The sequence below is a fragment of the Tamandua tetradactyla genome, chromosome 7, assembly GCF_023851605.1.
Source record: "Tamandua tetradactyla isolate mTamTet1 chromosome 7, mTamTet1.pri, whole genome shotgun sequence".
NCBI lineage: Eukaryota > Metazoa > Chordata > Mammalia > Pilosa > Myrmecophagidae > Tamandua > Tamandua tetradactyla.
This window is the reverse complement of record NC_135333.1, coordinates 84,864,401-84,887,435: the sequence shown is the minus strand read 5'-3', so window position 1 is coordinate 84,887,435 and position 23,035 is coordinate 84,864,401. Positions and strand designations below refer to the sequence as shown.

Below are 23,035 nucleotides of genomic sequence, written 5' to 3'. Positions count from 1 at the left end.
CGCCCACGCCCCGCAGCAGCCGAGCCGCCCGCCCTCCTTCTCCCCTCTCTTTCTCCGCTGGCCCGCCGCGTGGCGCCCACGCCCCGCAGCAGCCGAGCCGCCCGCCCTCCTTCTCCCCTCTCCTCCCCCTCCTGCTCCGGCTGCTCTCCAACCACCACGGTGCCCTCTTCCCCCGCCTTCACCGTGCTCCTCCGCCACCAGCCTCGACAGCCTTGCCACCCTCACCTTTCCTCCTCCAGAACAGCTACTGGGGTAGTGGAGATAATACAGAGCAGCTCCCGGAGCCACGAGGGAGATCAAAGGGACAGCGTACCCCATCCTGGAATGACTGACTATCTGGGAGAACCAGCTCCGGTGAGATCACCAAGGGGTACGGGCTTTCCTGGGTGGGACGGCAAGCGACCGGAGTCCCTCCCTTCCACCTTCCTGGGCCAGCTGGTAGAATTGGACAGGCGGTCCCCTTAGGCCGCGGCGGCTGGTGCCCCCACCACACGAGGCCCCCCGGAACAACTGAGATAGTTGGGTCGGAAATCCCCAGACTGCGGAGAACAGTGACCGGGGGATCCCTTCCAAACACGTGACTCCCCCGTCGGCTGGGAACAGTGTACTCTCCCGGGCTGCGACAGCTGGCGCCCTCCCGCCACGCTTGGTGCCCCGGGCCGACTGGCTAATTTGGCCGGACGCTCTCCTGTGCTGCGACGGCCAGTGACCCTCCCCGCGTTTGGAACCCCGGGCCGGCTGGCATTCTTCCAAGACGCTTCGGTTGCCGAACCTCCCCTACGGCGAGAGTTTTCCAGAGTTGAGGGACCCACAGCAACTTTCGCTGGTGGAACCCACAGACAGGCGTGTGCCACGAGCGCCACCTACTGGGCAGGATAGGAAGAACAGAACCCAGAGAATGCACAGAAAAATCTTTCAACCTGTGGGGTCGAACACCCGGGGAAATCTGACTAAATGTCCAGACGCCAGCAGAAGATAACGGATCACGCTCAGAAAATTGAACATATGGCCCAGTCAAACGAAGAAACCAATAGTTCAAATGAGATACAGGAGCTGAAACAACTAATGCTGAATATACGAACAGAAATGGAAAACCTCTTCAAAAACAAAATCGATAAATTGAGGGAGGACATGAAGAAGACATGGGCTGAACATAAAGAAGAAATAGAAAAACTGAAAAAACAAATCACAGAACTTATGGAAGTGAAAGATAAAGTAGAAAAGATGGAAAAAACAATGGATACCTACAATGACAGATTTAAAGAAACAGAAGATAGAATTAGTGATTTGGAGGACGAAACATCTGAATTCCAAAAAGAAACAGAAACTATCCGGAAAAGAATGGAAAAATTTGAACAAGTTATCAGGGAACTCAAGGACAATGTGAACCGTACAAATATACGTGCAGTGGGTATCCCAGAAGGAGAAGAGAAGGGAAAAGGAGGAGAAAAACTAATGGAAGAAATTATCACTGAAAATTTCCCAACTCTTATGAAAGACCTAAAATTACAGATCCAAGAAGTGCAGCGCACCCCAAAGAGATTAGACACAAATAGGCGTTCCCCAAGACACTTACTAGTTAGAATGTCAGAGGTCAAAGAGAAAGAGAGGATCTTGAAGGCAGCGAGAGAAAAACAATCCGTCACATACAAGGGAAACCCAATAAGACTATGTGTAGATTTCTCAGCAGAAACCATGGAAGCTAGAAGACAGTGGGATGATATATTTAAGTTACTAAAAGAGAAAAACTGCCAGCCAAGATTCCTATATCCAGCAAAATTGTCCTTCAAAAATGAGGGAGAAATTAAAACATTCTCAGACAAAAAGTCACTAAGAGAATTTGTGACCAAGAGACCAGCTCTGCAAGAAATACTAAAGGAAGCACTAGAGTCAGATACAAAAAGACAGAAGAGAGAGACATGGAGAAAAGTGTAGAAAGAAGGAAAGTCAGATATGATATATATAATACAAAAGGCAAAATGTTAGAGGAAAATATTATCCAAACAGTAATAACTCTAAATGTCAATGGACTGAATTCCCCAATTAAAAGACATAGACTGGCAGAATGGATTAAAAAACAGGATCCTTCTATATGCTGTCTACAGGAAACACATCTTAGACCCAAAGATAAATATAGGTTGAAAGTGAAAGGTTGGGAAAAGATATTTCATGCAAACAACAACCAGAAAAGAGCAGGAGTGGCTATACTAATATCCAACAAATTAGACTTCAAATGTAAAACAGTTAAAAGAGACAAAGAAGGACACTATATACTATTAAAAGGAACAATTAAGCAAGAAGACATAACAATCATAAATATTTACGCACCGAACCAGAATGCCCCAAAATACGTGAGGAATACACTGCAAACACTGAAGAGGGAAATAGACACATATACCATAATAGTTGGAGACTTCAATTCACCACTCTCATCAATGGACAGAACATCTACACAGAGGATCAATAAAGAAATAGAGAACCTGAATATTACTATAAATGAACTTGACTTAACAGACATTTATAGGACATTACATCCCACAACAGCAGGATACACCTTTTTTTCAAGTGCTCATGGATCATTCTCAAAGATAGACCATATGCTGGGTCACAAAGCAAGTCTTAACAAATTTAAAAATATTGAAATCATACACAACACTTTCTCAGATCATAAAGGAATGAAGTTGGAAATCAATAATAGGCGGAGGGCCAGAAAATTCATAAATACATGGAGGCTCAACAACACACTCTTAAACAACAAGTGGGTCAAAGAAGAAATTGCAAGAGAAATTAGTAAATACCTAGAGGCAAATGAAAATGAAAACACAACATATCAAAACTTATGGGATGCAGCAAAGGCAGTGCTAAGAGGGAAATTTATTGCCCTAAATGCCTTTATCAGAAAAGAAGAAAAGGCAAAAGTGCAGGAATTAACTGTCCACTTGGAAGAACTGGAGAAAGAACAGCAAACTAATCCCAAAGCAAGCAAAAGGAAAGAAATAACAAAGATTAGAGAAGAAATAAATGAAATTGAAAACATGAAAACAATAGAGAAAATCAATAAGACCAGAAGTTGGTTCTATGAGAAAATCAACAAGATTGATGGGCCCTTAGCAAGATTGACAAAAAGAAGAAGAGAGAGGATGCAAATAAACTAAGATTAGAAATGAAAGAGGAGACATAACTACTGACCTCACAGAAATAAAGGAGGTAATAACAGGATACTATGAACAACTTTACGCTAATAAATACAACAATTTAGAAGAAATGGACAGGTTCCTGGAAAGACATGAACAACCAACTTTGACTCAAGAAGAAATAGACGACCTCAACAAACCAATCACAAGTAAAGAGATTGAATTAGTTATTCAAAAGCTCCCTAAAAAGAAAAGTCCAGGACCAGACGGCTTCACATGTGAATTCTATCAAACATTCCAGAAAGAATTAGTACCTACTCTCCTCAAACTCTTCAACATAATCGAAGTGGAGGGAAAACTACCTAATTCATTCTATGAAGCCAACATCACCCTCATACCAAAACCAGGCAAAGATATTACAAAAAAAGAAAACTACAGACCAATCTCTCTAATGAATACAGATGCAAAAATCCTCAATAAAATTCTAGCAAATCGTATCCAACAACACATTAAAAGAATTATACATCATGACCAAGTAGGATTCATCCCAGGTATGCAAGGATGGTTCAACATAAGAAAATCAATTAATGTAATACACCATATCAACAAATCAAAGCAGAAAAATCACATGATCATCTCAATTGATGCAGAGAAGGCATTTGACAAGATTCAACATCCTTTCCTGCTGAAAACACTTCAAAAGATAGGAATACAAGGGAACTTCCTTAAAATGATAGAGGGAATATATGAAAAACCCACAGCTAATATCATCCTCAATGGGGAAAAATTGAAAACTTTCCCCCTAAGATCAGGAACAAGACAAGGATGTCCATTATCACCACTATTATTCAACATTGTGTTGGAAGTTCTAGCCAGAGCAATTAGACAAGAAAAAGAAATACAAGGCATCAAAATTGGAAAGGAAGAAGTAAAACTATCACTGTTTGCAGACGATATGATACTATATGTAGAAAACCCAGAAAAATCCTCAACAAAATTACTAGAGCTAATAAATGAGTACAGCAAAGTAGCAGGCTACAAGATCAACATTCAAAAATCTGTAGCTTTTCTATACACTAGTAATGAACAAGCTGAGGCGGAAATCAAGAAACGAATCCCATTTACAATCGCAACTAAAAGAATAAAATACCTAGGAATAAATTTAACCAAAGAGACAAAAAACCTATATAAAGAAAACTACAAAAAACTGTTAAAAGAAATCACAGAAGACCTAAATAGATGGAAGGGCATACCGTGTTCATGGATTGGAAGACTAAATATAGTTAAGATGTCAATCCTACCTAAATTGATTTACAGATTCAATGCAATACCAATCAAAATCCCAACAACTTATTTTTCAGAAATAGAAAAACCAATAAGCAAATTTATCTGGAAGGGTAGGGTACCCCGAATTGCTAAAAACATCTTGAGGAAAAAAAACGAAGCTGGAGGTCTCGCGCTGCCTGACTTTAAGGCATATTATGAAGCCACAGTGGTCAAAACAGCATGGTATTGGCATAAAGATAGATATATCGACCAATGGAATCGAATAGAGTGCTCAGATATAGACCCTCTCATCTATGGACATTTGATCTTTGATAAGGCAGTCAAGCCAACTCACCTGGGACAGAACAGTCTCTTCAATAAATGGTGCCTAGAGAACTGGATATCCATATGCAAAAGAATGAAAGAAGACCCATCTCGCACACCCTATACAAAAGTTAACTCAAAATGGATCAAAGATCTAAACATTAGGTCTAAGACCATAAAACAGTTAGAGGAAAATGTTGGGAGATATCTTATGGATCTTACAACTGGAGGTGGTTTTATGGACCTTAAACCTAAAGCAAGAACACTGAAGAAGGAAATAAATAAATGGGAGCTCCTCAAAATTAAACACTTTTGTGCATCAGAGAACTTCATCAAGAAAGTAGAAAGACAGCCTACACAATGGGAGACAATATTTGGAAACGACATATCAGATAAAGGTCTAGTATCCAGAATTTATAAAGAGATTATTCAACTCAACAACAAAAAGACAGCCAACCCAATTACAAAATGGGAAAAAGACTTAAACAGACACCTACCAGAAGAAGAAATACGGATGGCCAAGAGGCACATGAAGAGATGCTCAATGTCCCTGGCCATTAGAGAAATGCAAATCAAAACCACAATGAGATATCATCTCACACCCACCAGAATGGCCATTATCAACAAAACAGAAAATGACAAGTGCTGGAGAGGATGCGGAGAAAGAGGCACACTTATCCACTGTTGGTGGGAATGTCAAAGGGTGCAACCACTGTGGAAGGCAGTTTGGCGGTTCCTCAAAAAGCTGAATATAGAATTGCCATACGACCCAGCAATACCATTGCTAGGTATCTACTCAAAGGACTTAAGGGCAAAGACACAAACGGACATTTGCACACCAATGTTTATAGCAGCGTTATTTACAATTGCAAAGAGAATGAAACAGCCAAAATCTCCATCAACAGAAGAGTGGCTAAACAAACTGTGGTATATACATACGATGGAATATTATGCAGCTTTAAGACAAGATAAACTTATGAAGCATGTAATAACATGGATGGACCTAGAGAACATTATGCTGAGTGAGTCTAGCCAAAAACTAAAGGACAAATACTGTATGGTCCCACTGATGTGAACGGACATTCGAGAATAAACTTGAAATATGTCATTGGTAACAGAGTTCAGCAGGAGTTAGAAACAGGGTAAGACAATGGGTAATTGAAGCTGAAGGGATACAGACTGTGCAACAGGACTAGATACAAAAACTCAAAAATGGACAGCACAATAATACCTAATTGTAAAGTAATCATGTTAAAATACTGAATGAAGCTGCATCTGAGCTATAGGTTTTTTTTTGTTTTTGTTTGCTTGTTGGTTTGTTTGTTGTTGTTGTTTTTTACTATTACTACTACTTTTATTTCTTTTCTTTATATTAACATTTTATATCTTTTTCTGTTGTGTTGCTAGTTCCTCTAAACCGATGCAAATGTACTAAGAAACAATGATCATGCATCTATGTGATGATGTTAAGAATTACTGAGTGCATATGTAGAATGGTATGATTTCTAAATGTTGTGTTAATTTCTTTTTTTTTTCTTTCCGTTAATAAAAAAATAAAAAAAATAAAAATAAAATAAAAAAAATAAAAATGCCCCACTTGTTGCTACATCAGTATTTAGCCTCCTACACTCTCTTTTGTTCCTCTTTCTTTTCTCTCTTGCTCCTTTCCTCTCCCCACCCTCTAATTCCTGTTAATTAGTTATACAGGGCAGTTAGTTATCATTTATTTCCTTTTCTGTTCCCAAGACATACTCTAAGGATTTCACCTTCAATACCTAAAGGACCCTCCACATCAAGACAGAATTCTCTCTCTGCAAGAAACTCTGCTGTCTATTGAAATAACATTTTCCACCCTTACCTAGGACCCAGTTTAAGTCATGAAAGTAAATGGAATCTCTCAATAGCTTGACTGTGGAGGTAAGGAAGGAGATTAGGAAGTAGCAAAAAATATATGTACTTTGGAGGAAATTTGTGTTTGTTTTGGTTGGGGAAGATTTGGACAAACCCAAGTAGGAGAAAGGACCCATGGGAGGGAGTGAATGAAGATAGAGGCAATAAAGATGATAACTATGGATCAGGTCCTTAGAAGGTCAGAAAGGTTGGAATCCCAGATCACAAATGACTGAATTGTGAAGGACAGAAGAGACACTTCTTCTTTCTAGAGATAAATCTATACAGTATAATTGAAAGAACACTGACTCAAGAGTCAGAATGAGTTGAGTTGGATTCTGGGGTCTACTACCTTGCTGCTGGGAACCCTCATCAGTAGAATAAACTGCTCCATGAGTTTCTTCAATAGCAGAAAGGGGACAATGCCCTTTCCTTAGAGTGACTGTAAGGATTCAATAAGATAATGTGTTTAGAAAGCACCTTAGAAAAGAATCACTGATTATATCCATAATTTGACCATAGGTCTTTTGATTCTTAACTCAGGTATCACTAGTGTCATCATTAAGCAAGAGACTATATATACATTACATCTTTTTTTATTTTCTTCTTCCCCAAAAGAATTTGTGATTCCGTGGTCTCACTGTCATTTAGAATTTAAAATAAATCTTGAGTGTTGACATCAAACTTGTTGCCAAGAGGCCAAACCTAACTTTCAGAATAGTTTTGCTTGGCTATTACTTTTTTTTTTCTTTTTAAGTTGAAATCCTTTAGAGAGAACACAACAGATTCCATTTCCAAAGCCATTCCCTCTTATACCCTACCCCTTCATTATATTTTCCTAACCTAATTGGTCCCTGTAAGCAATTGAGCTTTCAACTCATGATATAGATTGATTTCTACTGAAATAGTTCATGCCAAGAAAATAATGACTTTCATGTTGCTAAATCCCCAAATGGCATTTTCTGTCTTTATCTTACTTTCCCTCTCTTCAGCATTTGCAACTGTTGATAAACTTCTCCTGAAGCTCTCTCTTCCCTCTGTTTCTGATACACTCTCCTGACTTCCTCTCTTTTTCTCTGTCCATCTACTTTTTGCTGCAACTCTGCCTCCTTTATCTTCCTTTATATACTAGTATTCATCAGTGTTTTGGAGTTTGATCCTACTCTACTGGGTAATCTTAGATCCCATGGCTTAATATAATAATCTTCTCTTCAAACTGTCTTCTCTTAGTGTGTTACGTAGCATGTTGAAAGGAGCCAGGAATCCAAGGCATCCAATTCCCCAAACTGAAACCATCCTCGTATCTAGGAGTAATAACCATTTAACAACTTGTCAGGAGATAGGCACCAAATGGGAATGGGCATCTTCCCACACTCCTCACAATTACTTCCCAACTGAAAGTCAGCCCTGCCCCACCCAGTCACCAAAGTTGGCTTCTCTTTCCTACCCCCACTGCCCCTGACCTAATACATTTATCATTTCCCCATGGACTAACAGCATGCTAATTAGTATCCCCTTTTCCTTAAGAGTGAAATGTCAACTCTGGATGGCAGTAGGTCCTTTTATTCTGCCCTATGTACCAAAGTAGCCTCATTTCTAACTACTGCCAAGGCTCTTAGGCCTTACTATATTAAATTGCTTACATTTCCCTGAACAAATGCTCTTTCATCCTGTGCCTTGCCCACTGTGCCTCACAAGCAAGAATGGTCTCCCTCCCCCCATCTCCATTCTTATAGCTAACGTCTACTCGTTCTCCAAAACTCAGTTCAGATATATCCATTCTGAAAGGCTTGTCCTGAATTTCTTTCCTCTCAGCAATCTCCCCAGTCTAGGTTTGGAGACCATTTTCCAAATATTTTAAAACTTGCAATCTTAGAGCATATTTTATTCTACATTATGTGTGAATAGAATATCTTTGTGTGAATAGAATATCTTGGTATGGAGTGCTCTTTGCAATCTGGTAATTTTTTTTTTCCCGTGGAAGAGATAAACCCATAGGATGAGAAGGAAAGTGCTGTAAATCAACACAGAATTTACACTCATAGAGGAAAAGGAAGCAACAGCTGGGTAAACAAGCAGCTGCATAAAGAGATGGAAAAATGACAGTGAGCAGCCATGAACATGAAAAATGGCCCCAAAATATTAGAAAAGCCAGCAAATAATACGAGGAAATGAGTTAACTCACTGGAAAATCACTGAAACAATTGAACAGGAAGTAAATAATAAGGAAAGTGTTAATATAAAAGTTATTATAGAAAAAAATTATAATAAATATTCTCTATAAAAGAAGTAGACTTTAAAAATAAAATATGCTTAGGAGATAAATTCATGTGGATAATTATGTGGCCCCTTTTATTAGTGTGTTTTATATATGTGATCCCTTTTATTAATGTTTTATACTTACAAACAACACTGTTTTAATATTAAATTAAAAAGAACAAAACAACACCATAATTCTGGTATTGTTGCAAATGATGAACTAGAAACTCGTGATTGTTCTGCTTTGCATTTATGTGATTATTAAGGAGGCTGAACTTTTAAAAGGAAACACTTAATAATATAAATATATTTACCTTCTAAAAATAAAAACATCATAGGTAAGGTTGAAGTCTTTGACCAGCCCCTCACGCCATACCCATACCTCTCCCCAAAGCTTTTTTTTTTTTAGCTTGGTGTGTCTCCTTCCAACATTTTTTCATGCATTTACGTACATATATATATATATAACTAGAGAAAAAGATAATAGATGGATAGATAGATTAGATAGATACATAGACAGATAAATAGGTAGATAGATGATCTATTCAAATTGTAGTGGTAATTCTGAAACCTTTTCTTTTTTTACATTACATTTTGTCTTGGAAATATTTCCATTTCAGTATAAATAGTTATGTGTCATTAAAAGAATCATTGTGTATCCATAGTATAGATATAACACAATTCATTTGGCTATTCTCCTGGTGATGCATTTTTAGGTTGTTTCTAAATTTCTGCATACTTCAGTTAAGTATTCATGGATTTTTACTGTGTGTGCCAGCCACTCTTTGTGATGCTGTGAATTTAGCCATAAAGAAAACAGTGTGTCTTCTTCTGGACATTCAAGAAGACGCAAACAATAAATAAAGGCAAAAATATATAATAAAATGTCATGTAGTGCTGGTACTATGAAAAAATACAACAAAGGATGAGTTGGTAGTGAGAGTTGGGTTGGTCAGGAAAGACCTAACTTTCATAGGAGCCAAGACTTAAGAGAAGTGAGGAAGGGAGCTCTGCAAATATCAAAGGCTTCACATTCCCATTAGAAGCACATAAGAGCACACATGCTAACACAGTTTTCAAATCCCTTTATTTTTACCAACTGGATGTGTAGATAGTTGTTATTTCACTGTTTTAATATTAAGTGAGGCTATCCATAATTTAATTGGCCCTTTGAATTTCCTTGTCTATGACTTGACAGATCTATATTTGTTAATTTTCTATTGTGCTTTTTGTATATTTCTTATTGACTGTATTTTGGATACCAATCGTTTGTTATACATGTTGTAAATATTTTCTCCCCATCTGTTGCTTGTCTCAACTTGATAGTCTCTTTTTTTCTTGTAGAAGTTTTTAATTTTGAAAAACTCACATTTACCAATCCTTTCCTATATGGATTTTGCTTTTAGCACCTTATCAAACAAATCCTTTCATATTCCAGGTCTTAAAGATATTTTCTTCTAATTTTATAATATATCTTGATTCCATCTGGAAGTTATTTTTCTATGAGGCAAGAATTCATCTTAATTTCTACTCTTGGCTAGCTAGTGGTCCCAGTACAATTCATCATTTCATTTATTGAAATGTCACTTTTATCATATCAGAAATATGCCCAAGTCCAGTCTGGGCTCTCTGTCCTGTTCTGTCATTTATCACCTGTTTTGATATTTGGTAAGCAAAGTACTCCCTCTTTGTTATTTTTTTTTCAAAATTGCCTTGAGTATGCATACTGATTTATCTTCCATGTGAATTTTAGAATCATCTTATCAAGTTTTATTTTAAAATAACATTGGGATTTAGGTTGAGACTGCATCAAACCTAAAAATTTATTTGGGGAAACATATTTCAATATTCATTATAATCCGCCCAAAGATGTCACATGTTTTAGTTTATTTCAAGCTACTTGGAGGCTTTGTTGCTATCATAAATGAAAGATTTGTCCTATTATATTTTTCTAATACCTTATTGCTGCTGTATAGGGGAGTTATGGGCTTTTTCATTAGATTTTTCCTAAATCTCCAATAGGTAATTGTTTAAGTTGGTTCTGTTGTAAACTCTAGATATGAAATTATATCATCTATAAATATTGACAGATTTTCCCTTATAAACATACTTGAAATAGTATTTTTTAAATTTCTTGGTGCTGTGTGTCTCTATGTTGTTGATTTCACAATTTTTTATGTTTTTGATCAGAGGATGTGGCATGGATCATGATAATTGTTTAATATATTGGTATTTCTTTGGGGACATTCGCGTGGTCATTTTTAGAAATTTTCCATTTATGTTTTAAAATAATGTGAATTTTATTGAAGACTCTCATTATGATTGTGGATTTGTGAATTTCTATAGTCTTATCAATCTTTGCTATATTTATTTTGTAACTATTTTGTTAGCTATGTAAAGCTTCTTAGCTATCACATTTTCTTGGTGCTATTATTCTTTTTTTTTTAATTATTTATTATTTATTTTTTTTACATGGGCAGGCACCAGGAATCGAACCTGGGTCCTCTGGCATGGCAGGCAAGCATTCTTGCCTGCTGAGCCACCGTGGCCCGCCTGGTGCTATTATTCATTTGATCAATATAAGTTGCTTTATCTACTTTATGTTCAAAAAATTCTATTTCTATTTTTATCAAAACACACCTGCACAAAAAAACCACAAAACATGCATACATCACTAAAATGCCAAATAGTCTGGCAAACTTAAAACAGCAGTCTCCTATATCGTACCTCCCCACTTCCCCAAGACTTGTTCTAAGAAATTATTTTTTACTTCTTTAGCTGATTTTTAATTCTTACATTTTAAAGCAGCATCACCAATTATAATTTCTCAATTTATCTATTGATTTTCTATGGAAAATAAAGATTTAGCTCTCTTAGCATGTTCCTCACAGCATCCCCCCTGCACAAACACATTTTCCTAATATTTCAATCCTGTAATGTCACAATTAAAACAATAGTTAGCATTTACCTTAGTGTCTATGTAAGTATTATTCACAGTTGAGACAAAGAGTATATCACAAATATTTTTATATCCTGTCCAGGTCTTAAATTTTTCCCCAGAGCTAATAAATGCTTTCTATGCAGCAATCACTAATTTGTCTTGACTCCCATTAGAGCTGCAAATCTTCTCTTATTACTGCCAAACACATTAGTCTATCAGCGGCCTTTTACTCTTTTGCAATGTCCTCTTGCTGGAAACTGATTGATGGCTTTATGGGCCTACCGTGTGGCTGTTTTCCTGGATCTTTCCTTTTCCAGATTCTATCTGTTGTTATATTCCTTAATTGCTAACAGCTTTTTTTTTTACCTGAATGTTCTTTTTTTTTTCTGGGCATGGGCAGGCACTGGGAATCAAACCTGGGTCTCCAGCATGGCAGGTGAGAACAGGCCTGCCCTGTTCTTTTTCTTTTTAAAACAGTAAGGTAGCCTTAGAATTAGGACAGTGGATGGTTAAGCAAAGGGCAAATTCCCAGAGGCATCGGGCCTCAAGGAGAAAGATACCTTTGGGGAGAACAGCCAGTCAACCCTGTCGAAGTGAGTCATCTACAGTGAAGCAGCCACAGATGAGGGAAACGGGGACAGTAAGATGGTTAATAGAAATTACAAACGGAACAAAAATTAAAACAGATTGCCCCAATGCATCAGGGCCTCTCACCTCGCATCTCTTTCTTGGGAGAGCACCTGCATATTCTCTCCCATGCATTCTCAAAAAATTGTCTACCTGATTACTCTATGCTGTGCTGTGACCTTGAATGCCTCCTTGTGGCATGACCGAGAACCTAGGAAGCTGAATCTGGCAACAGCATTCCAGTATTATTTCATGCATGCAATAATTAATAATGTTTCTAAACAAACTAGTTATAGATTTTGAAGCATTTTCACTGTCCTTTGAATGGCTTCCTCTGGCTTCCTTTGTTCTTCTGCTCTGTTCTGACTCTCAGGTTGGAGGCTTGCCCTCGGTGTCTGCTGGTATTGGCTCTCTGTTTTTGTTCAGCGACCAGAAGATCTGTGCAAAGTGTAGCTTCACTGTAGGCTGAGAAGGTGGCAAGGTGACTTTCTGTCGGGAGGCTCCCAAATGTTGTTACTCTGTAGGTCTTTTATCTTGTCAGTCAGTTTCAGTATTGTTTGGGAACTAAGAACCTGCCTTTCATATTGCATGAGCTGAGAGGAATTTCTAGTTTGTCCAGGGCTGAGCCAACTATCAAAGCACTATTCTGTTTCCAACTCAGGCATACTCCCACTGTTCCTGCCTAGAGGCTGACATTCACCCTCCCAAAACCTTTCCTTCACCCCTGCCCAGATACTGATGATTGACCGATGCAAAGCTTTAGAATTCAACCCACCTGAATGACCCTGCTGCCCCATAATCTGAACTATAAACTCGATCACTGCCCTATGGTACCCACCTTCTCTAGTACCCTTGCCTCTGGGCATAGAGACTGGCTACCTTTTGGAGCAGTACTCTTGCAGGTTATTCTATGATCTGGTTTTCTTATGTAAGCTTTCTGTTTTTCAGAGGTAAGGTCCATTTGCTTTCTTATCAAAGTGCATATGGATTTTTTAAAACATCTTTTCTCTTTTTTGTAGGGATTTGCTGTAGGAGGGGAGAGCTGGAGCTTTGTATTTTCCTTATTCCATTCAGTTTACATCTTTACTACCTAAAGCTGAACGTATTAACATTTTTATTAATTGAAATTCCATTTAGATGAATTGTATTTTTGTCCATTTTCGTGTAAATATATGTAGACTCTATAAATGGTGTCTAATAAACTTTCCTTTGTCATTTTTGTTGTAAATATTTTTCAGAGCAATTTCCCGTAGATATCAGATTTTTCATGATAATGAAATTTCACATTTTGACATAATTGATTCTGTCACTATTTCCTTTGTAGAAAGATATATATATATTTTTTTAACATGGGCAGGCACCGGGAATCGAACCCGAGTCCTCTGGCATGGCAGGCAAGCGTTCTTGCCGCTGAGCCACCGTGGCCCGCCCTGTAGAAAGATATTTTGCAAATATGTTTTGTTTCCTTCAGTTTTTCCTGTAAAGTCTATTTTAAATATTTAGTTTACTTGTCTTGAATTTTTTTTGTAATTTTTTGTGAAGCATGAATATCTCCCCCCACCCCAATTTCCAAATTGTTAGCTAGTTTTCCTAGTGTTACTTATTAAATAATTTCCTAACAGGTCCTCTTTTTGTTTTTCTATTATCACATCTTAAATTCATTTTAAGATGTGCTATGGTTCTAGGCTTTCTACTCTGCTCTATTGATGTATTTTTCCTTATGTCCATGTTTATTATCATATTCATAAGCCTAATCTGCTCTCATTGTTCTCCTTTTTCAGTTATTGTCTAATATCTATTCATTTGTGCAGTACTGATTATTCTCAATTAGGCTATAGAAATTAAAGGATGAATAAGAATTGTCCCTTGTCTTCAAGGAGTATATAGTATTATAGGGTATGTTCAGTTCGTATTGGGAAGTTAAAAGAAGACTTTGATAAAAAGAAAAAATCAGGTATAAGTCTTGATTTACAGGCAGAACTCTACTAAGACAATGAATGGATGAATGCAAGGAAATCTGTATATGCAAAAAATGTAGACAGGTACATATACAGGGATGGCTGAAGCATAAATTGAGCACATGGAGTGAAGCTGGATGTGAGACTGGAGAGATGAGCAGGAACACCAATTTTATAATTCTAATTGAATTTTGTAATAATTTAGTAAAATACAAAAAAAAAAAAAAACAGCTTGATTGAATCTTGACCAGCATAATATTACATATATTATGTCACCTTTAAGACAGGGAAAACAAAATCAATTGCCCTGACTTTATTGGAGCTGTCTGTAATTCCCTACTAATGTGCAGTCCATTAAATAGAGAGAGGGATGTGTCCTATCAGTCAGCAGAGCTGTGTGGAAGGAGCCACTCTATACAGCACTAAGGGAGGAGTGGGAATTTAAAAAGGGAGGCAATAGAAATATAAGGATGGCTCTACAATTTTAATGGTGAAGTGAGAGATCTAGAATGAGAGCTCTGGAATCAGTATGGGCATACGAAGATTTCTCTTTTATTAAAATCTAAATGTATTCAACAGAAGGGAATTATTCAGTGAAGATGGAAAGGTTGAATGTTTTAAAGAGAGGAGACCCACTTTCGAACATGAGTTCTTTGCAAAGTGTGGAATAGCTCATTCCAACCAGAGAGGGCAAGAGATAGCACTTCCTCTTTTAGAATGGCAGCAAGGATGAAATTAGATATAAAGAAAGAGATGTTGAGAAATAGATGCAGAGAGCTTGAGAACTTATATTGATGGCTTTGATCTTCTTCAGAATCATTAAGGAGTTCTGGAAAAAATTTAGTTGCCTGAACCACTCAATAGAATTCAGGAAGCTGCGATGTTAGTGAACTCTCTGGGTTATTTTTATGTACACGAAAGTTTAAGAACCATGGTTAAAATGAAGTAGGAGGTTATATGCAGGGTATGTTTATGTGTTTGAGAAAGCACTGGGGTCTTAGAAAGAGAGCAGAAAATATGGGCAGGCAGTGGAGGAAATAAAAGAATTGCTGGCTAGAGGCCATTTTGAAGCTGGGAAATAGGAATTGGGGTTGGGCTGGCTAACCAAATTCCAGAATATGATTGGATGTGCTTCCATGCCTTCTTCTAGGGGTACAGCCATGCTCTTTAAAGACCCTTTATCACATTTTCGTTTGTCAAGGCTTAGGGAAAGTGTTAGAGCAGGCTTCTGGATCAAGGACACAAAGAAAACGCGAGATCCCCCCGTTTTTTGAACTTGAGAAACACACCTTTCTTGTCAGGCAGAGTTAACAACACTTACTGCTCTGTAAAGTCCTGTGAATTTGTGGATTCAAATCTTAAATTCACATATTTACAGTGGGTCCTGCCCAACGTGTCAGGCCAAGCACATCCTTGTGCTAGTTATGGCTCAATTCTATGCTTAGATGTCACTCCTTCACCTGCAGATAAACAGAGATTAGCAGCTCCCCTTGTGTGGGGAAAAAAAATAATCAAAGTTGCAAGGCCCTAATCTAGTTCCTTGTCATTTTCTTTTTTTATTTGAATTATACCAATAGTTTCTTAACTATTCTCCATGCCGTAGTCTTCCCAGATCAGTTTTATTTGTTTATTTATTTATTTTTTGATGCATGGTCTGGGAATCGAACCCAGGTCTCCCACATGGAAGGCAAACATTCCACCAGTCATACACCCATGCACCCAGCCCCCAGATCAGTTTTTATACTACCAGGCTTACCTTCATAGACACAGATAGTTAAACATGTGATAGAAATACTGTGGTAAATACGTACTCATGTACATTTTTAAACATTTCCCCATTGCCTGCAGAGTACAGTGTGAACAAATTTGAGAGGTATGTAAGATTTTGTGCAACGTGCCTCATCTTCAATCACTGCCTCCATCATGCCTACACATACATTCGAGGTACACTGAATGCTCACCATTGTTTCAGCCTTGTCAGGACCACCAAAGTGTTCGATTACATTTAGCTGCTATTTCTCCTTTTCCTCTGTTGAGATGTATTTAAATGGTAGCTCTTCTCAGATCCCAACCATAGCAGAATTGTTTTTCCCCTTCTGCATTCCATGGTGCTTCACACAAATAGCAACTGTTGCACTTAGAACATTATGTTGTACGCATTTATATTTTCATTTCCACAAATGGACTTGAATTGCTTGAGGTCAACAAATGGTTCATTAATGTTTAATCTCCCCAAGCTTGACACATGGAATGTAAATCGTAAGTTTTACTTGAATACATTTTCATTTGAACCAGAAATCCTCCCTCTATGTAATCTAAACTGAAAGAACATAGAAAAGTAGTGTTCTTTGGAGGTAGGTAATATTGGTTACTATCAGATTCATTTCATAATAGTAACAAATCTTTCTTTTCTGGTATCATATTGTAGTTACTTTATATCATAATCTGAATACTTACTGAATCATAGAATTTCAGTGGGAAGAGGTATCTCTGGAGTGGTTCCTTTGATTTCGGAGTGTGAAACCAGCCCCACGCTTAAGCCAGATTGCAAAATAACACTCATCAAAGTCCCATCTAACAACCTTTGTGAATTCATGAGTACAAAGCATTTCACATTCCAGGCAAATACATTCTGAAAAAGAACCTAATGGACAATGCATGCAAGCTGAGAGGAACCTCCTTTAAGGAATATTAACTTGAATTTGGGACTTTGGGGTAGAGGAAAGCAAGTCTACTTTGATAGACCATTGCTAAATTCAGGAGTATGTTGAACCACAAGCAAAGTGTTTTCTACGTTTTTATTGAGATGACTTGAGCCATCACGCCCATCAGAAGAATAGTAGGGTGGATTCTGATGGATTTCTTTTGGTTTTAATTGAGTCTCTTCTCTTTAATAGGTTTCAAAACCTGCTTTGGTCCAGAAAGACATTTGTGGACAACATGAAAATCTACAACCACAGTTACATCTACATGCCTGCCTTTTCTATGAAGACGGGGACAGAGCCATCTCTCCGGGTGTATTACACATTGTCAGATGCTGGTGCCAATCAAACAGTGCTTTTTGCCAACCCCAATTTTCTGCGCAGCATTGGAAAGTTCTGGAAAAACAGGGGAATCCATGCCAAGCGCCTGTCCACAGGGCTCTTTCTGGTGAGCGCCGCCCTGGGCCTCTGTGAAGAGGTGTCTATCTATGGTTTCTGGCCGTTCTCTGTGAATATGCATGAGCAACCCATCAGCCACCACTACTACGATAACGTCCTGCCCTTTTCGGGCTTCCATACCATGCCAGAGGAATTCCTCCAACTCTGGTATCTCCATAAAATTGGTGCACTGAGAATGCAGCTAGACCCATGTGAGAATACCTCACTCCGATCCTCTTCCTAGGGACAGGGGAAAGAGAAAGAACTGAGCCAGGGTATTTTTGTTCAGTTTTCTAAGTGACTCTGAAAGGAAATGGTCAAGTTGTTTCACAGATTTGCATGGGCCATTAAGGGAAAAAAAAAAGAGCCACAACAACAAAACCCCAAGCAAAACTGTACTTTTGATGTTAAATTAGAAGATAAATAAGAAATGAAACATCTTGAGAACTATTTTATAACACATTGTGGATTTTCAGCTGGTAAAATGCTGATGAAATGATGTTGGTACAGCACATTTACATGGTTCAAATCTAGAAGATGCAGTGCTAAAGCAAGACAGGACTCTAATTATTGAGGCTGGGGAACTTTAACCAAACAAGCTAAAAATAAAGGAAGTACTGGGGCAAAAATGTTCCTGATTTTATTAACACAAACTGGCATAATAAAATATCTAGCTTAAAAAAATTTACATTTAGAAGGTTTTTTAAAATTATTTATTTTTGCCCTACTTAGGGGCAGTGGGTGGGTGACAGGGTATAGATTAAATAAAACCCTTACTGAGTCATAAGGATACAAAATGCTACCGCTGATTATTGTGATTTGTTGAACTAAGTCTATATTAACTATAATCCCCCTCTTTTTTATTTTAAATAAGAATTGCTTCCTCCCCTTTTGTCAAGGTTACTTAGACAATGTGAAGTGTTGTTGAATTTAGACTGTCCTGATTCATAGTCTGGATAACATGAGCCACTTTCCCTCCTCCTCAGAATTCAGGGCATAAACTCAGTTTTAATTCTCCCCTTTGCACACCTATTTGCATTGTTATTATTATTTTAATGCAAAAGACTACAAATGTGAGTGCATTACTTAGTTACAAATTGTCAACATCTTCTTAATAATTTAAAATTTAGAAATGAAGTAAAGCACAATGAAGTAAAGCTTAGTCTCTATGGAAGACAGACTAGAAGGGACATCCTTTATTCTATCTACTATAGGGTGTTCACACCAAGGCAGAGTATAAGCACAAACACGCACACATATACAGAGAGAGAGAGAGAGAATTAACAAAGCCCATTCCTGTGCTACGATGAAAGTTAAACACACATGACTTGGTATGGCAAAAATCTACAACCAATTTTGGAGGGGCACAAATCCATTATATGTTATCTATTGCACACAGATATAATACAAGCCAGCTTACTGGTTATTACTCACAGTGCCCATACTAGCATGAGATGCAAGTCTGACCGAAGAAAAACTACCCCAAACAAGTAGAATTGTTTTTCTCATCCTAATTTCCCTTTATATCTCATGGAGAGACCTTGTTGTGCAAAAAGGTTGGAAGGTTTCATAGAAATAAAGGGATGTGAACAGTAGCTATTTATTCCTTTAGTAGCTGGTGGAACTGCTTAGAAAGCTTGTTACACCAGCTTGACACACAGCAAGAAAATGCTACTGACAAAATACAAGTAGCTGAATGTGTTCACATGTAAGAGAAAGGTAAAGGAAGTTTCCACTTTGTCTTTGTGCTTTGGGATGTCCTTCAGCTAAAGGAGAGAATAGAACCCACTAGCTTTATTCTTATAGGGGTCACTGAAATGTAGATGCCATAAATTTCTGCTTCAATTTTAATATAGGAAATATCGTATGCCATACAGATTTTAAAAAGTGACATATTTTGGTGAGTCAATTTACAAAATATTAAGATTGTTTTAAAGCCCCTTGGAAAAATTCTACATCATTGGCATAGGCAATTTCTAAGTGGGATTGAATATTGAGATTATTATGAAACTAGCTATTAAAATATGGCTGGTTAACATAATATAGGTTATATTGATACTTAGGAAGTTAAGAATTTGAGAATATTGATTCTGTGCAGAATTGATTTGCAATTTTTATCTTTTATGGCAGCAAAAATATATATGTACTGTGAATGAGTTGTGTCAAATGTTCATAATATGTGCAACCTTGAATATATTTCCTCTTTTGAGCTATTGTTATTGTTAAAGTGAATACATTTTTATCTATAACTCTTTTATTGTTAAAGGATTAACAAAAAAATGCACTCAAGCAGCACTAAATGTGCCATTCAGACTTATATTTCAAGTGTTCAACTTTTTAAAAATGTTATTATTGAGCTCTGTAGAATCCATGCATCACAGTTCCATTGAAAGTGTTATCTGGAAATTTTACATCTTATTATGACTCCTGGGATAGATTTATGCAATAGATTTGCCCAACATTAGTTATGAATATGTGCAAAACTATTCTGTGTGGCTTCTGAAGGCCAAAACAGAAATGGCCCAAAGTCATGTTTGATTATTAGACAAGTGCTTCTCAGCCGAGATGGTTTTCCATCCACCAACAGCCGGGACAATTGGCAATATCTGGAGACATTTTTGATGAGGGAAGAGCCCATCTAGTTGATAGAGGCCAGGAAACCTGTTAAACATCCCACAATGCACAGATCAGCCCCTTACTACAAAGGATTACCCAGACTGAAATGTTAGCGGTACTGATGTCGAGAAATTCAGGATTAGTATTTTCAGTGAAATTTGGACTCTTCCGCAGAGTCTTCAGTTAAGGATACACATACATGCTCTTGCTATTCAAAGTATGGCTTCAAGTTAATGAGAATTACAATTTAGCATTACTTGATAGTGGCGACTCATGTGTATGCCATACATATGCCTGTTATGCGGTTAGAAGACATATCTAAACATGGAGGAGTGTATGTGTATGTGAAGTTATATATCTATATCCTTACTGAAATAAATGTGTTCCTAAGGGAGGACATCTGTATCATTATCTTGTAGAGTACTCTGGAATACTCTAAAACATTAAGATGTTGTATTCTATATTTCCATTATTTTATTTTTGTTTATCTGAAGTTAAGACCTTCAGGATTGGGCCAAGTACGTTGCCAAATTTGGTCAATTATATTTTAATGTTACTGACTTTTAAGATTCTTATCAGAAGAGTCTTGGGTTATGGTGGACACATTCAATAAAAAAGCATTTGATCACTTTTGATACATCTGCCAAGACAGGACATCACCCTTTAATATCTGTGTAATTTTTCAATCGCTTTTTAATGACAAAAATGAGTTTGCCCCCTAGAGGCTGAAGGGAAGGTAGAGATAAAAATTAGTTCTGCTATGACTTATTAATTTTTATCAGCCTCAATTTGAGAACTGCTTGATTCTAAAGATCATGAATAAGGATGATAGCTGTTTAATTTTAATTGCTCTTCAATAACAGTAAGATGGGTGGTGGATTAAGTCATTCCACAACAAAGAAAAGTAATTTTTCATATAAAAGATTGGTATAGGAAAAACGATTTCTGGACACATAAACCTTATAGAGAATATTTTTCTAATAGCTTATACAAAATTATGGTAAATTATAATCCCCAAAAAGAAATTAAGGAAGTGCTCACTGAACTTTGCCTCTGTACAGTTTGCTTTTCATTATTTTAACAAAGGAAGGTAGTAAATGATCCAAAATGGCAGATGTTCAGGCAGTTACCTGGTTTGGCTATGTGATGCTTCATGCACTTCTCTTGGCTTAAAACTGTTTAGATTAAATACGCTTGCTTGTCCCCGAAGCAATCTGGACAATATAGCATAAGCATTAACATCTAAAATAACAGACCCAAGCAATCCTAGGGTGCTGTTTACCAAAAATATTCTTAGATTTGTCAGAAGCATCACAAAAATGTGATAGGTAATTCAAAATGGAAAAGATATCAATAACATCTCCTGTCAGCTGCTATGGCTGCTTTGTAATTTTACTATACACAACCACCCGTTTCTTTGTTTGGAAATTCAGCCATTTAAAGTTTTTGTTTATATGTTTGAAAATATTGACTTGGTGAAATTTTTAACGGCCAAATCCTTGTTAGAAGCAACCTAAGGGGAAAAATGTCACTAAAACACCAAAAAAAAAGTCTTTAGGAAATAATTATTGTGCTGTATAAATACTTTTCTGTCAGCACCAGGTAATATCTGCTCTGTGCTCATAGACTTTCCAAGAACAAAAGCTGTAAGGACTTTTGTGGGAACAAGAGGAAAAGTTTATGGAATAGTAACGATACAGACCAATACTGCAGTTTTTGTTTCTTCACCTTCGTAGGGTGAAGGTCAGTTCTCAGATGATGTGACCTTTGGTGGACATACATAAGAATGGAAACAAATGGTTTTCATCTCCAACCTAGATTAATACCTCCAGCAGGGTCAGCAATAATAGAACCAGCAACTCTGGCAACTTCAATTTACCAGATAAGTGGTGTGGGCAGAATGAGAGGCAAAAGGAAAGGAGAAGGTGATCCTCCTTTTAAGCTCTCAGTGTTAGGGTCAGGGAATTCTCTGCTTTTGACCTTGGCCTGCCAGCACCACCTATCTCTGTCCATTACCAGAGGAGCTGGGCTGACTTGGGTTGAGCTTGTAACCTTGTGACTAGGGAGGTGGGACTGGAAATTTTCAGGGAAGCCTAAAATTTACACTGCCTTAAACTACTTTTTTTTTTGGCTTAAACTTGTGCTCTCTAAAAGTGGATGCCCTGTAGGAAATTTCTGGTCACCCTGGCCTAGTTTTGGCCCTGGATATAATGATTGAATGTGGAACTTCTTTTTTTCCCATTCAGATGAATTGTCTGAGTCCTTATAGGCAGGATACATCAAATGTTCCACCAACTTTGATACAATCTCCTTGAAATCCATGGGGACTAATCCAAAGGAATCAGAAACCCAGGGTATCTGTTTATAAACTCCTAAATATGAGGTCGTAATGTACAGATGGAGCACTATAAAATTCCTATATGAATCTACCATTGCTATAATCTCTCTTTATTCCTATCATAAGAAAATAGATACTGGGCGGGCCACGGTGGCTCAGCAGGTAAGAGTGCTTGCCTGCCATGCCTGAGGACCCGGGTTCGATTCCCGGTGCCTGCCCATGTTAAAAAAAAAAAAAAAAGCAAAGAAAATAGATACTATCTGATTTACCCTTTGTTGAGGCTAGTCTTTTGAACTTGTAACATATATCTCACATCCTGGAGGTGAAAGATTAAAACAACTGCAGGAACTAAAAGCTTATTCAAAAATAATACAATCTCTGTTGATATTATAATATGGGGAAAAAAATATATGCGTCCATTCCTCTCTGCTGATTTTCTTCTTTTTGGTGCCAGAATTTCTGATTTCTTCTAACAACTAAGGAATAAATAATTGGACACAATTTACTTATAAAACCTATGAGAATTTGCACAATAGCCTTGA

General features: G+C 37.4%; 1 protein-coding gene across 1 annotated transcript in view; it reads left to right on the top strand.

Moving 5' to 3' along the window:
- The window catches only part of ST8SIA1 (ST8 alpha-N-acetyl-neuraminide alpha-2,8-sialyltransferase 1), a 170,247-nt gene extending 147,470 nt beyond the window's left edge, over positions 1 to 22,777 (top strand). Inside the window, exon 5 of the mRNA XM_077170269.1 lies at positions 17,297 to 22,777. Coding sequence (XP_077026384.1) covers positions 17,297 to 17,783 — 487 coding nt within the window. The 3' untranslated portion in view covers positions 17,784 to 22,777. The remainder of the gene's footprint in view (positions 1 to 17,296) is intronic.
- Positions 22,778 to 23,035: the final 258 nt, after the last annotated feature.